Below are 19,824 nucleotides of genomic sequence, written 5' to 3' on the forward strand. Positions count from 1 at the left end.
TAATGGCTATATAATTGCCATATTCAGCATTCAATTTTATCCTTGGTAGGGCCCCATCATCACAGACATGCAGTTTGTTCATCCATGGGTGTCAACTCAAAAAGCCTACACAAGGCTCTCTGGAGGTCACATGCTGCTATCATCATCATCATCATCATCATCATCATCATCATCATCATCATCATCATCATCATCATCATCATCATCATCATCCTTGATTTGCAAACATATAAGGAAAACTGGTATAAAGTGCCAGCTGTTGACAGAACTTGTTACTGTGTTGTACTACAAACATACAAGACCTTAAAAATTGTGGGCAGGGATTTTAAATTTAATCTTAGCTCGAGCCCATAGAAGTTATTGGCTTGGAAAATTTTGAAAGAACAGAAGCCCATAGAATCTATGGTCATGGTCGCTGGATTGTTCATCTTACACTAACTGAAGTAGATGGTGGGAAATCCTGGGGTAGAGAAATTCTTGAAATGGAAAAGTCACAGCCAAGCATTTGCCTGGATTGAAAATGGGAAACTATGGGCTCTGTGAAAGGGGTGCCCCTCTGGGTCATCAGAAAGGTTTGTTGACGTGGGAAGATTTGAAAAAGTAACAAACATGATGGAAATAAAAACAATTCAACTTTCTTCACTGAAGTTGTCTCAGATGAGTTGATTATTACTCCATCTAATGATGGAAATATGTATATATTTGAATTGTTTTTTATTGCTGTCATGTCTCTTTTGTTTTTTTATTTGTTCCTTCATTATGTTTTTAACACATTTTTAGCTTCTATTATGTAAATAACTTTAACTCCCTTTCTTCACTGAAGATGGCTCAAACGAGTCAAAACATGTTTGACTTTTATTACTCCATCTAACGATGGATTTATGTTATGTATTGAATAGGAGGACATATTAAATTTTCCATAAGTATGCTGTAGCCATCCTTTCGTGAGATACAGTTTCTTGAAAAACGCTTGATCTAGGATTTAGCAATGATGGGACTGAAATTTCTGGATGGTTGATCCGGGAAGTCATTTCTTCGAGTAGTGGATAATGCAGGATTTTTACGACGTGTCTTAATTAGGATGCTCGCGGGACCACGTAATTTGAACGAATAATGCGGGAAAACTTAGTTTCCAGGAACGTATAATCTAGTTTCTACTGTAATTCTATCGGCACCTATGGCATAATCTTTTGATAGGTTAACAGTAAAGGAACATATGATTTACATAACTATAGATTATGCTTGTCAGATCTTAATATCGTGGAATGCTTAATGTTAAAATGTAAGTTTACCAACTCTGAATTATCTGGGACCTATAATTTAAATTGAAGGTAGAAAAGTCGATCTCAATAAAATAATAACTCTCTTTGCTTTGAGGTTCAAAATCTTATGTTCTGATACCTTGTTGAAATCTCTGTTGCTGATGCATGTACTTGTTTGTAGGTGCAAAAGATGTAAATAATTTTTTCATTTGTTATTTGTAACTATCACCATAGCTAATAAAGTTTGAAGAGAACTTTCTCATCTTTCAGTCCAAAAGAAATTATATTATTGTAATTCCTTGTACATGTCTTTGTTTTATAGGAACGAGACTCTGCCATGTTGGGTGAAATTTCTCCCCATCATGAATTTTATGACAACTATGATAGTAAATCTTCCACTGAAACACCTCCAAGTTATAATGTACTGAACTACAATGAAAACATACAGAGGTAAGTCCTAAGGTTTACAAATTATGTATTCCTTTTTTTTTTAAAGTATTCTATAATTTTGCAACTCATTAATGTAAATCCATTATCATCACATTGCCATCACATGATTTACCAGCTTAGCTAGCTTAGTTTCTGGCAGGTGGAGAGCTTGTATGTTGTGAAGCAAGTGCTTCATTTCAGTCTGGATCTTAACAATTTATAACATTAACAAAATTTTGTAATATTTGCCTGATTTACTCCAGGAATGTGTCAGGATGTGCATTGTCTGGAACAATCAATCAATCAATCAATCAATCAATCAATCAATCAATCAATCAATCAATCAATCAATCAATCAATGAAACAGGTTGCGGTATACCCCGAATGACCTGAAAGAGATCCAAAGACCAAAGAAAACTGGCAGTAGTCAGTGTGACATGGCAAGTCTGGCCTATGCTGATGACTTGGTCTTAATGGCAGATTGTGCCGAAAGCCTGCAGTCTAATATCTTGCTACTCGAAAATAGGTGCAATGAGTATGGTGTGAAAATTAGCCTTTCGAAGACTAAATTAATGTCAGTAGGTAAGAAATTCAACATAATTGAATGTCAAAGATTGGTGATACAAAGCTGGAACAGGTAGATAATTTAGGATGTGTGTTCTCCCAGAATGGTAATATAGTAAGTGAGATTAAATCAAGGTGTCGTAAAGCTAATGCAGTGAGCTCGCAGTTGCGATCATCAGTGTTCTGTAAGAAGGAAGTCAGCTCCCGGACAAAACTATCTTTACATCGCTCCGTTTTCAGACCAACTTTGCTTTACGGGAGCAAAATCTGGGTGGACTCAGGATATCTTATTTATAAGTTAGAAGTAACAGACATGAAAGTAGTGAGAATGATTGCTCTATAAACAGGTGGGAACAATGGCAGGATGGTACTCGGATGAGGAGATGAAGGCTAAGTTAGGAATGAACTCGATGGATGAAGTCGTACACATAAACCAGCTTCAGAGGTGGGGTAATGTGAGGCAAATGGAGGAGGATAGGCTACCTATCAAAATAATGGACTCTGTTATGGAGGGTAAGAGAAGTAAAGGTAGACCAAGACGATGATGGTTAAACTCAATTTCTACTGATTTAAAGATAAGAGGTATAGAACGAAATGAGGCCACAGTACTAGTTGCAAATAGAGGATTGTGGCGACATTTAGCAAATTCACAGAGGCGTGCAAACAGAACGCTGAAAGGCATAACGGTCTATAATGATGGTATGTGTGTGCGTGTGTGTGTGCGCACGCGCGAGAGACAAAGAGAGGGAGAGAGATTTTTTTTTTATTCCCTTCCTAGATTTACTGTATTTATGTGAGTATAATGTACAGTTTCTTCAGTCAAATTTAGTCTGCAAAATCAAGGATCACATTAAAAATCAATGACAGTATTTTTATAAATTTATATGCAACTGGAAAATTATGCTAAACTCCATGCTGCACGTGGCTCAGCTCTGTTCGGGTTACCTCCCTGGTCATCATTCTGACTTAGTTGAGAGATGAAGTGTACTTCAAATGAATGCGATACTTCATGCAGAAAACCATGGAAACAGAAGATTTCTAGATATTACAGTGACTGCATAACAGTTTATTGCTGTGTTGGTAATCAGGCCAATGAAGAAAATGGAACAGGGTCTGAACAAATAAAAATTAATATTTTATGCTTTTGGATACTGATTCTTATTCGTTGGATTTAATGTCATCGAGAGTGATTTGCAAGGCAATTTCACCGATCTGTTCTTGCTACCAGGATGTATCATCATATTCAGTGCTGCAGTCAGCATACTTCAGGGCCAACTCAAGAAATCTGTAAAACAATTAGAATGCTAAGAGAACATTAATTTGTGCATCAGAGTTGATTCATTAGCAACATGAACAACATTGCAGGTTACATGGTTTCCTAAGGTTTCTGCTAACCTTGGTTGCAATTAAGTACGATCTTGGCTTCAAGAAGCTAACTTGCTAACCATTCAGTCAACATCTACTGGTACTGTGCATTTTATAGATAATGTTAAAAATATCCCTGTACCAAATGTAAAGTACCTCCTTTTAAGAGCTATATATATATTTATTTAGAGAATTTTCTAATATTTATGGTTTTTACTTACAGGTTTTTCGAAAGTAAACCAAAAACGACTCTATCTGATGGATCAATGGAGTCAAAGATTGAAGTTAGTTGTTCATTAAATAGTACAGATGAAGAAGGGAAGAGCTCCAGTAATACGGAGAGGAAATGCTGTTCCGATGTTAATGGCAGTGGAAGTGGGAGTGGAAGCTCTGGAAGTGCAGGCATGCCTACCAGTGGTGCCAGTAGAGGTGATACGACTACTACCAACACATCTAATGGTTCATACAAACCTCCACTTCTTACAGAAGCTCTTCTATTCAGGTGGGTGTTGATATATCTCTTTCCTCCTATCTTTGTATTTTCTTGTGAGTTTTATGATTAATTTTAAGATTATTTCCTTTTTATGTTAGAGTAATATAGGCAAGTGTTTCTTTTGCCTACTAAATTATCTTAATCATCTTCTCCTTAGACATAATGAAGATATGGAGAAGCAGATGGTTCTGAAGCACAGAGAACAAAGAAATAAATCAGGAGACAGAGAAAGCAAGATGAAGAAGATGTCGTATGAAAAATTACAGGTAATTTTTTTTTATACTTTACTAATCTAGGGCAGCTCATGGCCTGAATGTTAGATAGTATCTCTTTTGTGATTCCTTTCCAATTTTCTTTCCACCATAAACTTTATGCCTTTGATATTCTTTCCATCCTCTTCAGATTGGTCTTTAATGTCACTTTACACAGAATTGTTCTCCTCTCCGAACATTCTCTTTTTCTTCCCTGCTGGCCTGAGTAGTTCAGATGGTTGAGGTGCTGGTTTTCTGAACCTAAGTTGGCAGGTTCGATTCTAGGTCTGAACCCAAGTTGGCAGGTTTGATTCTAGCTCAGTCCAGTGGTATTTAAAGGTGCTCAAATATATCGTTTCCAGGTTGGTAGATTTACCGGCATGTAAAACGAACTCCCAAGGGATAAAATTCTGGAACCTCTGCATCTCTGAAAATCATAAAAGAAATTAGTGGGGTGTAAAAACATTAACAGTATTATTTTTTTCCTCTTTTTGATGTTTTTTGCTCACTTTGAGATATAAAACAATTTCCATATTGCCTGTATATGATAAAAACAATACTTGATGTTGTTACAGGAACATGGTCATGGAGTGAAGCGTAGTGGTTCTCACTCTTGGGAAGCTGAGATATTCAAGGCTAGCAAACACCCACACGTAGATGGCAATGCTGGTCCTGTTCCAAATACTAGCAATGTACCTTCACTGTATCAGACGTCTCCTACTGTTAACCTTTGGCCTCCATTTTCTATTACAATGACTCCTCTGCAGAGTTCCCAGCCATGTTCTACACATAGGTAAGCTAGTATTTATTACAAGTGTGATTGTGTGTGACTAGATTTGTAAGAAAGTTACAGTAGATACTTATTTTGTAGGCAGTCAGAAGACTGTTATCATGCAAACACTAAATCTGTACATATTATAAAATGAAATCTGCAGTAGATGTATGTCTGTGTTTGAGAACCACAGATCAGATTTGTATGCACTTCTTGCTGTTATGTATGAAGGTTTAGGTGTATGAAACATTGATCTACAACAAAAGGGAGATGAGCAGGTCTGATTTCAGTGAAGGAAGTCAAATAAAAAAATTGTCATCCAAGTGCTTTCTGGCCCTCCTTTTCTTTTTACATTGGACCAAAACAGATATATTTCATGGTGACAATGGAATAGGAAAGGGCTAGGAATAGGAAGGAAGTGACCATGGCCTTAATTACGGTACAGCCACAACATTTGCCTGGAGTGAAAAATAGGAAGCCACGAAAAATCATCTTCAGATCTGCCGACAGTGGGGTTCGAACCTACTATCTCCCGAATGCAAGCTCACAGCTGTGCGACCCTAACTGCATGACCAACTCGCTCGGTGCTTTCTAGGCTTACGCTCCCTAAACTATCAATGATAGACCTTAAATATGTATGAAAGAATTGTTGAACAATAAACTCTATACAAAATTTTCCGCAACAGTAAAATGTCAATCTGGAAAACGTAGTCTCTGTAACCATTTTTATGTTATAGTGTGCAGTAGAAAAAAGCAACCTGAAAATGAATCACATAGTTCTTCTTCTTCTTCTTCTTATTCTTCTGGCACCCTTTATCCAGGGAACTCCTGGGTCGGGCTGTGAATCAGTGACCTTGTTCACTTCTCGCACCTCCCTGGAGACACAGGAGTACTGGGGTACTCCTTAGATCTTTGTTATTGACACTTATTATAGGCTATTATTACGGTGGGCTCGCCACACCCAAAAGGATTTTATACCTAATTGCAGGTTTCAATGAGGGCACCTCTAACTTGGAGAAGAGACTCTGCTTGCTGTATTTCATTCATTTGACCCCAGGGGCTCTGAACTTGGGAGCATGGGTTGGCGGCCACGGGGCCCTTGGCTGAGTCCCGGCATTATTTCCACTTACTTGTGCCAGGTTCCTCACCTTCATCTATCTTATCGACCTCCCTTGGTCAACTCTTGCTCTTTTCTGACCCTGACGGTATTAGAGCATTTGAGGCTTAGGGAGTCTTTCATTTTCGCACCTTCACGGCCCTTGTCTTTCTTTTGCCAATGCCTTCATTTTTCGAAGTGTCGGGTCCCTTCCAATTTTCTTTGTATTAGTGTTATATAGAGGGTGGTTACCTAGATATATAGAGGGTGGTTGCCTAGTTGTACTTCCTCTTAAAACAATAATTACCACCACATTCAGTGGTATTTCCTCCACTGAGGGACCAGTGCCAACTAAGAAGCTCCTTCGCCCAAAGCTGTTGGCCCCTGTAGAAAGTCGGGTTATTTACGCTGCCCAACACTCAGCATTGAGTTGCTGACTGTACTGTCTACTCCATCCCTTAGCAGGTAACCCTAACCAAACAGACAATTACTTAATCCTTATCAAAATAAATTGTTTATTCACCTCAATAATCTCATTATGGTGAAAAATATTTATGGTATATACCATATATGCTAATAATACACACTTTCGAATAATCCATGCACCCTAATTTTAGGAGAGAATTAAAGAAAGGCTTTAATTTGTGTTTTATTTACTAGAAATTAATCCTACACATTGATTTACTTTTATTTTAAGAAATCCTTCACGATCTTTGCATGTTGTTGGGTAGGCAACCCGCTGGTCAGAATTGTCATCCAGTTTACTTACCTTCCCCTGATTTGTAATTGGCAGTGTGTGTGCTGTCTGGTATTAGCTGTATAGGAGTTTGAAACTTCTAAAGATTGAGTGCAATAGTTTACATATATATTCGTTGGTGTTAGTCTCTCTATTTCTTTGTATCATCCATTCAGGTAGTTCATTTCTTAATTGAGAATCACAGATGAAGTTAATAATTTCAGTTTTCTTTCCCTAGTGCCTTCCCATCTGGAAATATGACAACTTCTACACCTCATGTTACCAGTATGATTCCTGTGTACTATATACCTACTGGACCACAGCAGGCCCGTTTGCCTACTCAAGGCATAGCTCCACAGGAGCATCCAGGACCACCTCAGCATACTCCTGGTGATATGATGGCTCCTGGGCAGTCTTCATATGCTCAACAAGGTGAATATACAAGATTAATTTCACTTGCCCAATAAAATTGTACTTCCAACTGTTACTGAATTACGTACATCAGTTTATTTCATCTTTTCTTTTTAAATTCAAAATCTTATTGTATTTATCTTATGTACCATATTTCTCTGAATCCAAGATGACCCCCACTTTTTCCTTAAAAAAAAATTAAATCAGGCTTGAAAAGTGCTTTGTAAAATCATATGATTACCTTTCTTGTATAGTAAGCATTTTTAGTGTCTTCACGCCAAACATTGACTTTAGTTATGGCGTATATTTTTGCGGCTGCACAATTATTCTTTATTTCTGAGGGTTTAATAACTATTAACTTAAAATTGGCATCATAATATCAGAGAGAACCCATTGAAAATTTGCCGGCAATACGTGTTTCACACGTCTCTACAATGCGACGATCCATCAGGAAAATATTCCTGCGTCTATAAAACTGTTACTTTTACTGAGCGTCAGCTACAACCAGCTGCCGCTACACAGACGTCTTGCTTGCTGGGTTCGGCTGACTTCAGCGGCTAGCGATGTATAGGCTTAATAAAGACGCAAATGCTAAAGGTCAACGAACAAGTCTATTGCGCCATGGTATGGCCATTCTGCCCTTGCGTTTGTCATGCACGTATCTCAAAATTTCATCCTTGACTTCTTTAAAACGACCTTGTTGCGGGCCACTGAGTGCATTTTTTTTTTTGTACAGTACACATTTTTTAAGCTATCTTCTTCTTTACGCTAATGATGAATATTGGCTTTAGGCCTATGCCATATTTACTTGCGGCTGCACCATTATTCTTTTCTGCATGTTTAATATCCATGAAGTTAAAATTGGCATCATAGTATCGATGAGAACCTGTTGAAAATTTGCTCGCAATACCTGTACCACATATCTTTACAATACGACGATCCATCAAGAAAATATTTCTGTTGCCTATAAAACTTAATTTTACTAAGCCTCAGGTACAATAGACGCGTTATAACTCTGCCACTGAGTAGCCGTGGCCTTTCTAAGAATTCGAAGGCTCGCATGTTTTGATGCCATTCTGCAGATTTGAGAAACATTTTTGTAGAGGCTAATAGAATGTCATTCTCTCTTCACTATTTCCCGAGATCCAGTGACGTTACACAGAGGCACTGTACAACCGGTTACCATGTCTAGCTATGTATAATAAAAAGGTGGACGTTGATTGTCAACAAGTTTTGTGTGGCGGGTGGAAAGAAGCACCATGGTTACTGTCGTAGCTGCCGGTGGTGTTCATTACTGTTATGTCTCAAATGCAAGATGACCCTTGATTTTTCACACGAGATTCTGAGTGTAAATGGGTTATTGCAGATATTTTCTAGGAGTAGTTAAGAATGTCAGTGACAAGCTGGAGAAAGGGACAGTGGGAGAGAAGAAAGCGAGATGAAGATATAGTACTGCTATTTACATACACTTACTATGATGCCTCGGAACTAGGGGAAATTCATTGCAGTGTTAGTTGTGAAATATCATGTGAAATCATTTACTGTAGGTTTATATTTCAAATACTCTTAATCTCTATTTGTAAAACAATGCTACAGGTGTAAACTATGCAAGCATCTGAAAGTTGATAATTGTGACTATTTTTTCTTTCAGTCTCCTTTATGAGTGCACTGCCTAGCATGTTGTACCATCCTATGCAACCTCTGTATGGAGCCCACCATTTGATGTATCCATCTATGATGTTGCAACCCTCTGCAGTTGTACCTGCATCCATAGCACAAACAGGGATGTTATCCTCAGCTCGCAATGAAAATACATATGCTGGAGGAAAAACTAAAGTAGAGGTAAGTGGAAAATACCAAACATGTAATAGTTCTCAGTTTCTAAACATTTGTTTAAAACTTTCAACACTACCATATTTTCACATGGACACTGACGTGAACTGGGTCCTTTTCGTGAATTTTAATACATTACTACACAAAATTACACCTGATTTTTGTATCGTATGAATGTGTCAGCCAACCAAAATGTAGTTGTTAATCAGGAAGTACATATCTAATGTAATTTAATTATACTAGTTTTATAAAAAACATAAAAAAATGTTTGGGAAAAAATTTTACATTCAAGTTGTACCAATAAGCCTGCTCAAATAATAAAAATGAATCATTGAATGTGCCTACAAATAAACACAATTACGTTTGAAATACATTTACCCACTTAGAAATAGTTTTGGTATAGTAGCCCTGAAAACATTGGGCTATACACAGTCCAACCTTGCACTCCTTGCACCACCATCACTTTCTTTTTACGGTACAAGTGAATCTTCAGCCTACGTCTCTTCATCTAAATGGAAAAATAAGCCAACATTTCTGGAAAGAAGTATTTCTATTGTTTGTATTTGGAATAAAATAATGCAGCTAGAAACTTGAATTCGAAAGTGATGTAACAAATAAAAATCATGCCAGAACTATGACTTGATATATTATCTCGTTCGTAAGCTGTCATCTATTTCTGAACCCGCTACTCCCGACAAAATATCCAAAATATCACTATCATTGAGTTGGCTTGAGGACAGGTTTGTACAGGAACGCAGCTGACAGCGGGACTCATTTGGCATGCTCAGCACCTGGCAAGTAGAGTGCTTCAGTAGGTCATGGCAAGGAAAATCTACCCTTTTTATTACTTCAGTTTGAACTTCCCGATAACTGCTGCATTCTAGTGGACACTAGATAAACTACCGCCTCCAAGCAAGGGAAGGGAATTGTGTGGGATATGTGCAGCTGCATATGAACATGTGCAAAAATCACGCCCCTATGGGATGTGGGCGCCGTCCACAGCCAGGAAAGCAGTGTACCTGTATCCTGTATGGGCATAGTGTTGAAAGTGTTAATTTAATAAATATTTTCTTCTTCATATTATTGTAGAAAAGGGGAGAGGTAAATTTTCTATTCCTGATTCCTCAATCCGAAGATTAATGAGTTACAATCTTCTTCCCCACTCTTCCCTTTGTTCTCTTACTTTCCATTCTATCATCAGCAATTTGGTTAATGAATTGCAGTTTTGGCCTGCCTCTTCGTCTTTTTTTCTTCCACTTTCCCTTCCAAACTACGAGGGTTAGTGCATAAGTCATGGTAACTATTTTTTTCCATTTGCACAGTGCTACCGTACAATGATCATATGCCCTGGAAAGCATGACACTCATAGTACTGTACATGAACACAGCAGGAGATGGTGGTGTGTTGGACAGGTACCACACACAGGGAGATGGGACTACAGTAGTGAGTCAGACTCTGTGCGGAATGATCAGGTGAGGCAAGAAGAGTGTGCGTGCATCAGACTGGCCGTTCACGAGAGTCGCAATGCCCTACCGTACTGAACCATTGAGAAATGGACAGCAGCATTTCAGCATGGATGTGAAACAAACAGTAATGTGCAATGATCTGGAGGACCTGTTAGTGTTCAGAATGACATGTCACTAATCACTAGATTGCATGCCAAAAGCCTGGATTCAATTCCAAACCTCTCCACAGTGTTCGTATGAAGCGAGGGTGCATGACGCTCTTAATGGTGATTCGTTCATCAGATGCCGGGGATGTTGAGCCTTGAGGAAACCCCTTGGTGCTGCTTGGACAGGAGGAGGCTCAGTGTTGGCACTGGGTTTCACCTTCTCCCTTCCTACTATCATATATCTTGTCATTCATTTCATCACATTAACTTCTCTGGTGAGGTTGACGTCAGGAAGGGCATCTGGCCATAAAAACTTGCCACAAAGATTCATCTGGCTTCATAACTGACTCCGTGGAGAAATGGGACAAGGGTTAGAGAAAGAGAGAAAGAGGCATGCATGCATGCACACACACAATTTTCCTGCCTTACAATCTTCTTCATACACACATATATTCTACGTACAGACTTGTGGTGACTGAACTAGCCAATTCTTGCACAAAACAGCTGCTCAGTACAGATTGCTGTTAATAGATAGAGTAAAGCATGGTTGGTTGATTTTGACAAAGCTTGCATCCTGATTCTATCAGCATATCTTACTGCTGAGAAAATATCAGGATTCTGTACAATATGGCATCATGAACTGTTATGTCAGATACGTAGTAAACTATCTAGTGCTTCTCATTAATAGAGCAACAGTGACATTTATTTCAAACCATTCAGTATTATTAGGACAATTTCTTCTATTCAAGAAGTGAAGTAAAAGTCTTCATGGCATGTTAAGATTTGTAGACTGTTTGTCTTCTTAATGGTATAAATCCAAAAACATGTCTTGTTTTTGTTGTTGTTATTTATATTATTATTTTAAATCCAAATATCTTTAATCATGAAATGTTTTTTCTGGATTCTTAAAGGGTTGTCCATCTGGCTGTGCTGGGCCATCAACTAAATTCCAGCGTCCTGCCTCACAAGCTACTTCTGTTAAAGCTGAACCAGGTTCTGCATTGGGTAGCATTGCTTCTGCTTCAGTCAATAGGGTGCGTATGATTTGCAGTTTGTCTGTATGATTAAGTAAAATGGCCTTCAGTGGTTTAAGCATTCCATAGATCCATCTATCCTTCCTTATTTAGGAAGAATTCTTAGGTGGTGGCAAGTTTAATTCTTATCTAAACATAAAATAAACATGCTGTGTTAGCGCCATAGTTACATGCAAAGAATTTTATGCATTTTCCGTTTGGCTGCTTGTCCAAACAGTGCAATTCTGTGTATAGAGACCTGTATAAATATTTCAACTATTGAACTTGAACAGTATTTAGTGTCTCAGTATCTGGTGCCCTGTTTAAGGCAATCATCAATCATCCTTCATATATTCTTAGTAAGGAAATATAGTTACTCAGTTGTAATATTTGATATTGCCAAATTCGCAGCATGAGCACCAAAGGCTTCAATATATGTAATTTATATATCTTACTAGGGGCTTTCCCTATTTTTTTGTGCAGGAAAAATTGTAATTTGATTTCTGTTCAGGAATAGTTTGGAGGAAGTTATTTATAGAGTGAGTTGAATATTCTAGGTTTTCAGTTATACAAATTTTGAATGGTTCTCTAGAATACAACAGTGCATGTTATAAACAGTCGTCATTGTAGTCAGCCGTTACTCGTATGTGAGTATACGTTTTTCACCTGCAGTTCATACATATTCCGCTGTATGCAGATGACATTGATGGTTCAACAGGCCAAATCCTTGCATAGAACATGTGACGACATTCGGTACACCTGAGAAAAGGGGGTGGACGTGGTTGGGTTTGTCCGAGTTTTCTTCTAAGATGAGCCTCTGTTTGCCAGTCTTCGACACTCTGTTTCAAACTGCTGGACAGCAGTGGATGTGGTTGCATGCCAGCGAGGGTGATCTTCAGCAAGTGTGTACCAAGTACTGGGGTCAATTTTTGTCCTCTTCATGGTCTTTTTGAGCTGATCTTTGTAGCGTTTCAGAGGGACACCGCAAGTCCTCCTGCCAGAACTGAGTTCACTGTACGTATATAGTAATTGGCAAGGTAGTCTGTCACTCATGCGTTGGACATGTCCAATCCATCTGAGCTGGTGACTGATGATGGAGGCTTCTGTACTCTTCATCTGTGCCCTTTCAAGAACTGAAACATTGGTTATGTAATTCTCCCATTTGATATTCAGGATGATCCTAAGCTTCTGCTGATGAAAACTTTCTAGTTTTTTGATGTCACAGCGGTATAGAGTCCATGTTTCACAGCCATACAGTAATGTGAAGCCAACAACAGCTTGGTACACCATCAGTTTAGTGGATATTTTTAGATCTTTATTTGAAAAGACTTTGTGGGAAGGACATCCAAATGCACAATGAGCAGCTCGTATTCTGTTTTCTACGTCCATCTCCGAGGTACAGCGTTTCGAGAGAATATTTCGAAGGTAGGAGAAGTGGTCTTCTTGTTCCAAAGATGTAACTGAGATGGTGATGTTGAAGTCTGGCAAACTGGTTCCAGGAACAGGTTGTGCAAGAACTTTAGTTTTCTAAATGTTGATAGTCAGGTCAAAGTGTTCATAAACTGTTTTTTAAAGCAGTCAACAAACATACAGTACAAAATATGTAACCATTGAGCTGGAATGTTATTCCTTATACCTGAAAAACATCATGGTGGTAACGAAGAGGTAAAATATAGTACATTTGGAATGGGAATTTTAATTGATGTCATATGAAATTTAAATGAACACTCTGGAAATGTTGAAGTATAAAGGGGTTCGAAATATCTACAAGTTCAACATTAATGATTTAGCTTCAGCTTGTGCCAGTGGACAATATTTCGTCAACTCAATTGTAATGTAAAGTCGGTCAAAAAGAAAACGGTCTTTCATTTTGTAGATGATCTTTTGTTGTTTTACATATCACATTCTTCATTCCAGTCCAGAGTTTCCTTGCATCTGTTCTGATAGGATGTCTAAACTCACTAAAGTCAGAGTACAGTAAAAGATCTGTGACACATGAAGTGAAGTATTAAGTGTTTACTTTCTTTGAACAGAGGTTTACTGAGGGTGGAGGTCCCATTATTTTAGCCAGAATATAAACTATAAATATGTTACTCCACAATCTGTCCTTGAACAACTTCAGTTGCCTTTATATCCCTCTGACAGTCGCATACCAGCATTCCCCATTCACTTGTTTTATAACATCGGTAAGTTATAATAATTTTTACGTTCTGTTCTTTCATTTTGTTTATGTTATATTCACGCATTTGCATTTTCTATTTTAACTCTCCTTCTTACAAGCTATATAAAGTTCATGTCAACCTCGCAGCATAAACGTCTATTACCCGGGGGGAACGGCTTGACAACTTTGTTTTACATGATTTTATAGTATTTTAATTATGATACAATTTGATTTTGGGATGGGAGTATTGGATTAACAAGGACACATTGACATCACATCAGAACATTGCTTAGTGCTCAACATTTTATGACAAGATGGAGTTTATTTCTATGCCACTATTCATCAACTTTTAATATGTCATATTGCATGTGTCACAGTTTTAGTTTTCTTAGTGGGGGGGTGTTTCTTTAGGTCTTATTGTAATATACAAATTTTAACCTATTTAACTGAAGAAGAGAATGAACATATCGACGGCTTACTTCTAAAACCTTGTATGTCCTGATGCTCTTCCTATGCATTACTTTCCTTAAGACTGGCCACGCCTCCCGGACACATATGGATATAATACCAATATAATGGTCCGTTATTGGACATTATAAATTTTCCAGCTAACTCATTCTTGGTTGCCTGCGTTTCGCCCTCGTGTGCTAAGTTAGGCTTGTCAGTTGGGACTTAGCACACCTCCCAAGACGCAAGGCTAGCGCATACCATGGAGGCCACTGCATAGCCTACTTGAAGCCACCAGCAGTGCCAATGCATTATGAGAGCTATGTCTCATTTTCAAAAATTGATGCCTGCCTGGCCATCAAATGATGTAGATATTGATTCCCATAGGGAACCTAAAACCAAGGCAACCAAGAATGAGTTAGCTGGAAAATTTATAATGTCCAATAATGGACCATTATATTGGTATTATAAATTTACTCATTCGGGACAAATATTTTAGGTTCCCTATGGGAATCAATATCTACATCACATATGGATATGCAGTCCATCAGAACAATTTTCATTGTGTTGAATTTCCTATGCTGTTGTGTAAAGGAAAATGGACCTTACCATACCGTATAGTAGAGATGTTGTTTGCATCAGTATTTACGCACTCCTACAGTATAATGCATTTAAGGTTCAATTTCCTTTACACGTTAGCATAGGAAAATGAACACAACGAAAATTGTTCTCATGGGCTGCATATCAATACTGTATGTGTCTGGGAGGCGTGACCAGTCTTTAGGGAAATAATGGGTAGAAAGAACATTGCGAGATACGAGGTTTTAGAAGTAAGCCGTCGATATTCTCAAAAATGTACTATATATATATATATTGTAAATGTGAAATGTAATAACATTTTTAATACATAGTATTGACTAGGCGGATTATCCATCTCTCTATTCACTGAAAAGATCTGTTAAATGAGAAAACATACTGCTGAATACAGAAGTAAAAACTATCCAACAGGGAATATGGAAACACTAGATATGATTTGTTCGACAAGAAGGCATTTAACTTTCTGAAAGAATGTTTCTTGACGGTCCACCTTCCCAATACATTAAGTTATATGTTTTTTTATTAATTTACATAAATAATGTTACATCATTACTATGTCATAAGTGGGCATTTTACATTGTGTATCTACGGGTACAATGAAAACTATCTCTGCCATTTCTAAAGATGAAAGGAGAGTATTAAAAGGTGAGAAAAACACGAGAGAACAAATATGAAAACCCTTTCCGTTGGTACTTATAAAATAACAACAGTGCACTGAAAGGTGTGAAAAACATCAGACAAGAAATATGGAAACATTTGCATGGGGGGCCCATAAAAATATCAGTGTATTATTGCAGATCACACTTTTTCTAAAATAAATGTTAGTAGAAGCCTTCTTTTTCAGACCAGTGGGTTATTAAACATTATTTTCTAGTCACACTCTTAGGCAATGACTTGGAGTTTACACTCGACCATGTGCGTCTGCGAGAGAATATCTTTGGCCACCATTTTGAATCCGACAAAATTTCGACCAGCTCAAGTGATCAAGGTGCAAGTTTCAACATTCGTGCCACCTCTGCGTGCTTTAAAGATGCGGATGTCAGTCCACTTTCTGAATGATTTTAATTTTGTCTTCATTAGTAAGGTATTTCACAACTTTTTCCATATCTCAAGACAAATGTGCACTATGCTAGTCAGCTTCACACAGTTATGTTCCTAATCCAGATGTAGGCTGTCATGCAACAAATACTTGCTACTATTCACTGAACAACTCAACACAAAATTAATTTATAACTTCTGAATGGAATGCAGAATACAAGCACTAACAGGCCCACTGTGTTATTTAGCAGTCTTGCTGCTAACCAGCGAGCAAAACTGAACACTCCTGAAGATAACGGCTTGTTCCCCAATGGTGCAATTTACCGTGTGAAGTTTAGGAATTCAAGGGCTTTTCCCATTATCATGAAACTCTGGTGAGGGCTCTTACCCAAATTGGAAATCACGTTCCTGTCACAAGGGATGACGAACAACATTTTCAGGTGTAGGAAAAATATGATCGTACTAAGTGGTAATAGCAAAAATTTGTGATGTGATAAGTGAGGTATTTTTATTTTAATTTAATCTGATGATAATCAGGACTTTGAATTTATGACTGCTAAGCGGGAAAACGTGTTAATGAGGAACACACTAAGAAGGTTTCTGTGTATATGGAAAGATAGAACACACTATAGCATAAACTCAATGACAGATCAGCGTCAGAGGAGGGATGGGCCCTCTGTTGATGAAAATGGGAAGCAGAATCAAGCTTGTCAGTGGTTGAGAAGAAATTGACGTAGAGGAATTGGGATTGAAGAGAAGAGAGCAGCAGTGTATGGAGATGTGGAGATTGACCTTGTCCTTGTCTTCTCTTTCTGTTGCTCCATCTTTGTCATTGTGTTTATCATATTGTGTGTTCTTGTCTTCCTATCTTGACCTGATTTGTAACCAGTCTTTATGTTTATCCTTTGTGTTTCCCATCTGCTTCTTATTTTCATGTCTCTGATGTACATTCATACATTTGATTCTCTAGCACAGAAGCACATTATGTTCAGACATGTTCCAAATATGAACTTTTATCTTCTTGGTCTTCGTTATAAACGCAGGGAGTTAGTTACATGAATTTATAAACACTCTGTATATATTCTTGAAGTTACTTTATTGAATGAAACCAGTAAAATTTTGAAATATATTCTACTCATACAGTTGCGAGTGCAAGAGACCAGGATGCCATTCAACCATCAAGCAAAGGTGAAATCTAACGTCCGCAGTAACTTCTTTGGGAAGAGAGCTAAGTTAGATAAATCACCTCCTTCAAGACTGTTCCTAAATGTAAGCTGAGGCTCTTGGAGGAAAAATATATTAACATATATCCTCTGCTATTTTATGCAGTTTGATGAATAATTTACCATAATAACCTCTACAGTTTGATAAGTATTCAGCTTGCTTCTATATTAATACAAAACAGTATATTAACAGAATCTTGATCCTGAAATAATGTTTAATTAATGAATCAAAATTAACCTTTGTTTATTAATATACTGTAAGAAGTGTGTAAACATTATCCGAATCGTGAAAATGTTTATGCAATGTATGCATCCAAATTAACCATTACATTCTATATCTTTGGCATATTTTCATGCCTGAAGAGATTTGGTCTTTAAATGTCATTTCTAAAATTAACTTTTCTTAAAAGAATGATTTATTTGTTGTTACTGCAGTTGAGTAACTTAACATTGTAATAAGATAGTTTATAAAATTATCAAACAACCACTACAATTATCAGTTTCACATTATAATGAACGGAAGTTTTAAATTACTAGTCAGTTTAATTTCCTGCATGTACAGATTAGTGGTAATGGGCGTTTGGGAATATTCTTGTATTTACAAACATAGCAGAATATGTCCTATGTGCACCTCTGTGTGCATGTACATTGAGTGTCATTTAAAGTGTCCACCTCAAATAATTCGTAAACCATAAAAAGATATTGAAAATCTGTTCCCCCCACCCCCATTGACAGTTATGATACCAACGGATTCATAATTGAACTTGTAGTACTTGCCGAGATGATGACACTCACTTTATTTTTTTCAAATGGAACCACACTGTTTTCTACACCTAACATTAGAGATATGAAACCCCATGACGCAACAGCCCCGAAGGGCCATGGCCTACCAAGCGACCGCTGCTCAGCCCGAAGGCCTGTAAATTATGAGGTGTCATGTGGTCAGCACAAGGAATCCTCTCGGCCATTATTCTTGGCTTCCTAGACCGGGGCCACCATCTCACACAATTGTAATCAAGCAGACTGAGTGGACCTTGCCAGCCCTCATATTCAGGTAAAAATCCCTGACCTGGCCGGGAGTCGAACCCGGGGCCTCCGGGTAAGAGGCACACATGCTACCCCTACACCCTGGGGCCGGCATCATTAGAGATATGGACATTGCAAATTAAGGGATGTCATTATTTTTTAAATCTGACCAGTATTTCTGGAGAAAAGGTATGTCATCAAACATGTTTCATTTCCCAGCCACGGGGCCTATTCAAACAAATTACTAAACCGGTGGCGAAAGCACATGCTATGTACAGAGCTCCTATACATTTCTTTTGACAGCTAGGTATTCGTTTTACTGTGCCTGTAAATATATTGTGATAACATTGTGAAACACAAAACCTTTAATATTGCCAAAGGTAACAGGTAAAGGAAAATTGGATCTACTTTAAGGGACAACATTAATTCGAATAGCATGGTCCACATCCAGGGAATGAAACATGTTTGAAGACATTCCTTATTCTCAAAGTACCAAATTTATTCGTGTATATCTCGCAATCCCCCCCCTGAAAACTCAAGTTTGAAAATCAGGGTGTGAGGTATCTGTGAGAAGTTAGTCAATTGGACTTGATTAGAATTAAAATACTTTTTATAAGTAATAAAGCCTCACAATTTTATATAATAGATTGTATTTTATTATGTTCTGTAACATGTTATTAGCCGGCCCTGTAGTGTAGTGCCTCTTACCCAGAGGTTCCGGGTTCGATTCCTGGCCAATTCAGTGATTTTTACCTGGATCTGAGGACTGGTTCGAGGTCTACTGTGCCTACGTGATTACATTGAGGAACTACTGTATCTGGTGGTGGGATGGCGGTCCCTGTCTAGAAAGGCAAGAATAACAGCCGTGGGGATTCGGCATGCTGACCACACGACACCTTGTAATCTGTAGGTCTTCGAGCTTAGCAGTGGTTGGTTGGTTGGTAGTCTAAGGCCCTTCAGGGTTGTAGTGACACGGGGTTCGGTTTGGTTTGTAACATGTTATTGAATATTCAGTCAGTCAGTCACCATTAATCTGCATTTAGGTCTGTCAGTTAGGTGGCAGATTCCCTGTCAGTTGTTTACCAAGTCTTTTCTTAAACAATTTCAAAGAAGTGTGAAATTTATCAAATATCTCCCTTTAAATTATTTCAATCCCAAATTATTCTCCCTAAAATGAATATTTGCCCCAATATCTTGAATTCCAACTTTATCTTCATATTATGATCCTTGAAATGGTTATGCTATAATATAATTTCACGTGGCTATTTCTAGCCGAGTGCAGCCTTTGTAAGGCAGACCCTCCAATGAGGGTGGGCGGTATCTGCCATGTGTAGGTAACTGCGTGTTATTGTGGTGGAGGGTAATGTTATGTGTGGTGTGTGAGTTGCTGGGATGTTGGGGACAGCACTAACACCCAGCCCCCTAGCCATTGGAATTAACCAATGAAGGTTAAAATCCCCGATGGTGGTGGTGGTGATTATTGTTTTAAGAGGAA

General features: G+C 38.0%; 1 protein-coding gene across 2 annotated transcripts in view; it reads left to right on the top strand.

Annotated features, from left to right (window-relative positions):
* Nucleotides 1–19,824, top strand: part of per (period) — a 99,059-nt gene that overhangs the window by 56,548 nt on the left and 22,687 nt on the right. Inside the window, exons 12-19 of one of the 2 annotated variants that reach the window (XM_067149740.2) lie at nt 1,585–1,712; nt 3,844–4,122; nt 4,271–4,379; nt 4,940–5,157; nt 7,207–7,400; nt 9,031–9,221; nt 11,736–11,858; nt 17,224–17,349. In XM_067149740.2, coding sequence (XP_067005841.2) covers nt 1,585–1,712; nt 3,844–4,122; nt 4,271–4,379; nt 4,940–5,157; nt 7,207–7,400; nt 9,031–9,221; nt 11,736–11,858; nt 17,224–17,349 — 1,368 coding nt within the window. The remainder of the gene's footprint in view (nt 1–1,584; nt 1,713–3,843; nt 4,123–4,270; nt 4,380–4,939; nt 5,158–7,206; nt 7,401–9,030; nt 9,222–11,735; nt 11,859–17,223; nt 17,350–19,824) is intronic. The other variant, XM_067149741.2, reaches the window with a different exon arrangement.

Source organism: Anabrus simplex, chromosome 6 (assembly GCF_040414725.1).
Source record: "Anabrus simplex isolate iqAnaSimp1 chromosome 6, ASM4041472v1, whole genome shotgun sequence".
Lineage (NCBI taxonomy): Eukaryota > Metazoa > Arthropoda > Insecta > Orthoptera > Tettigoniidae > Anabrus > Anabrus simplex.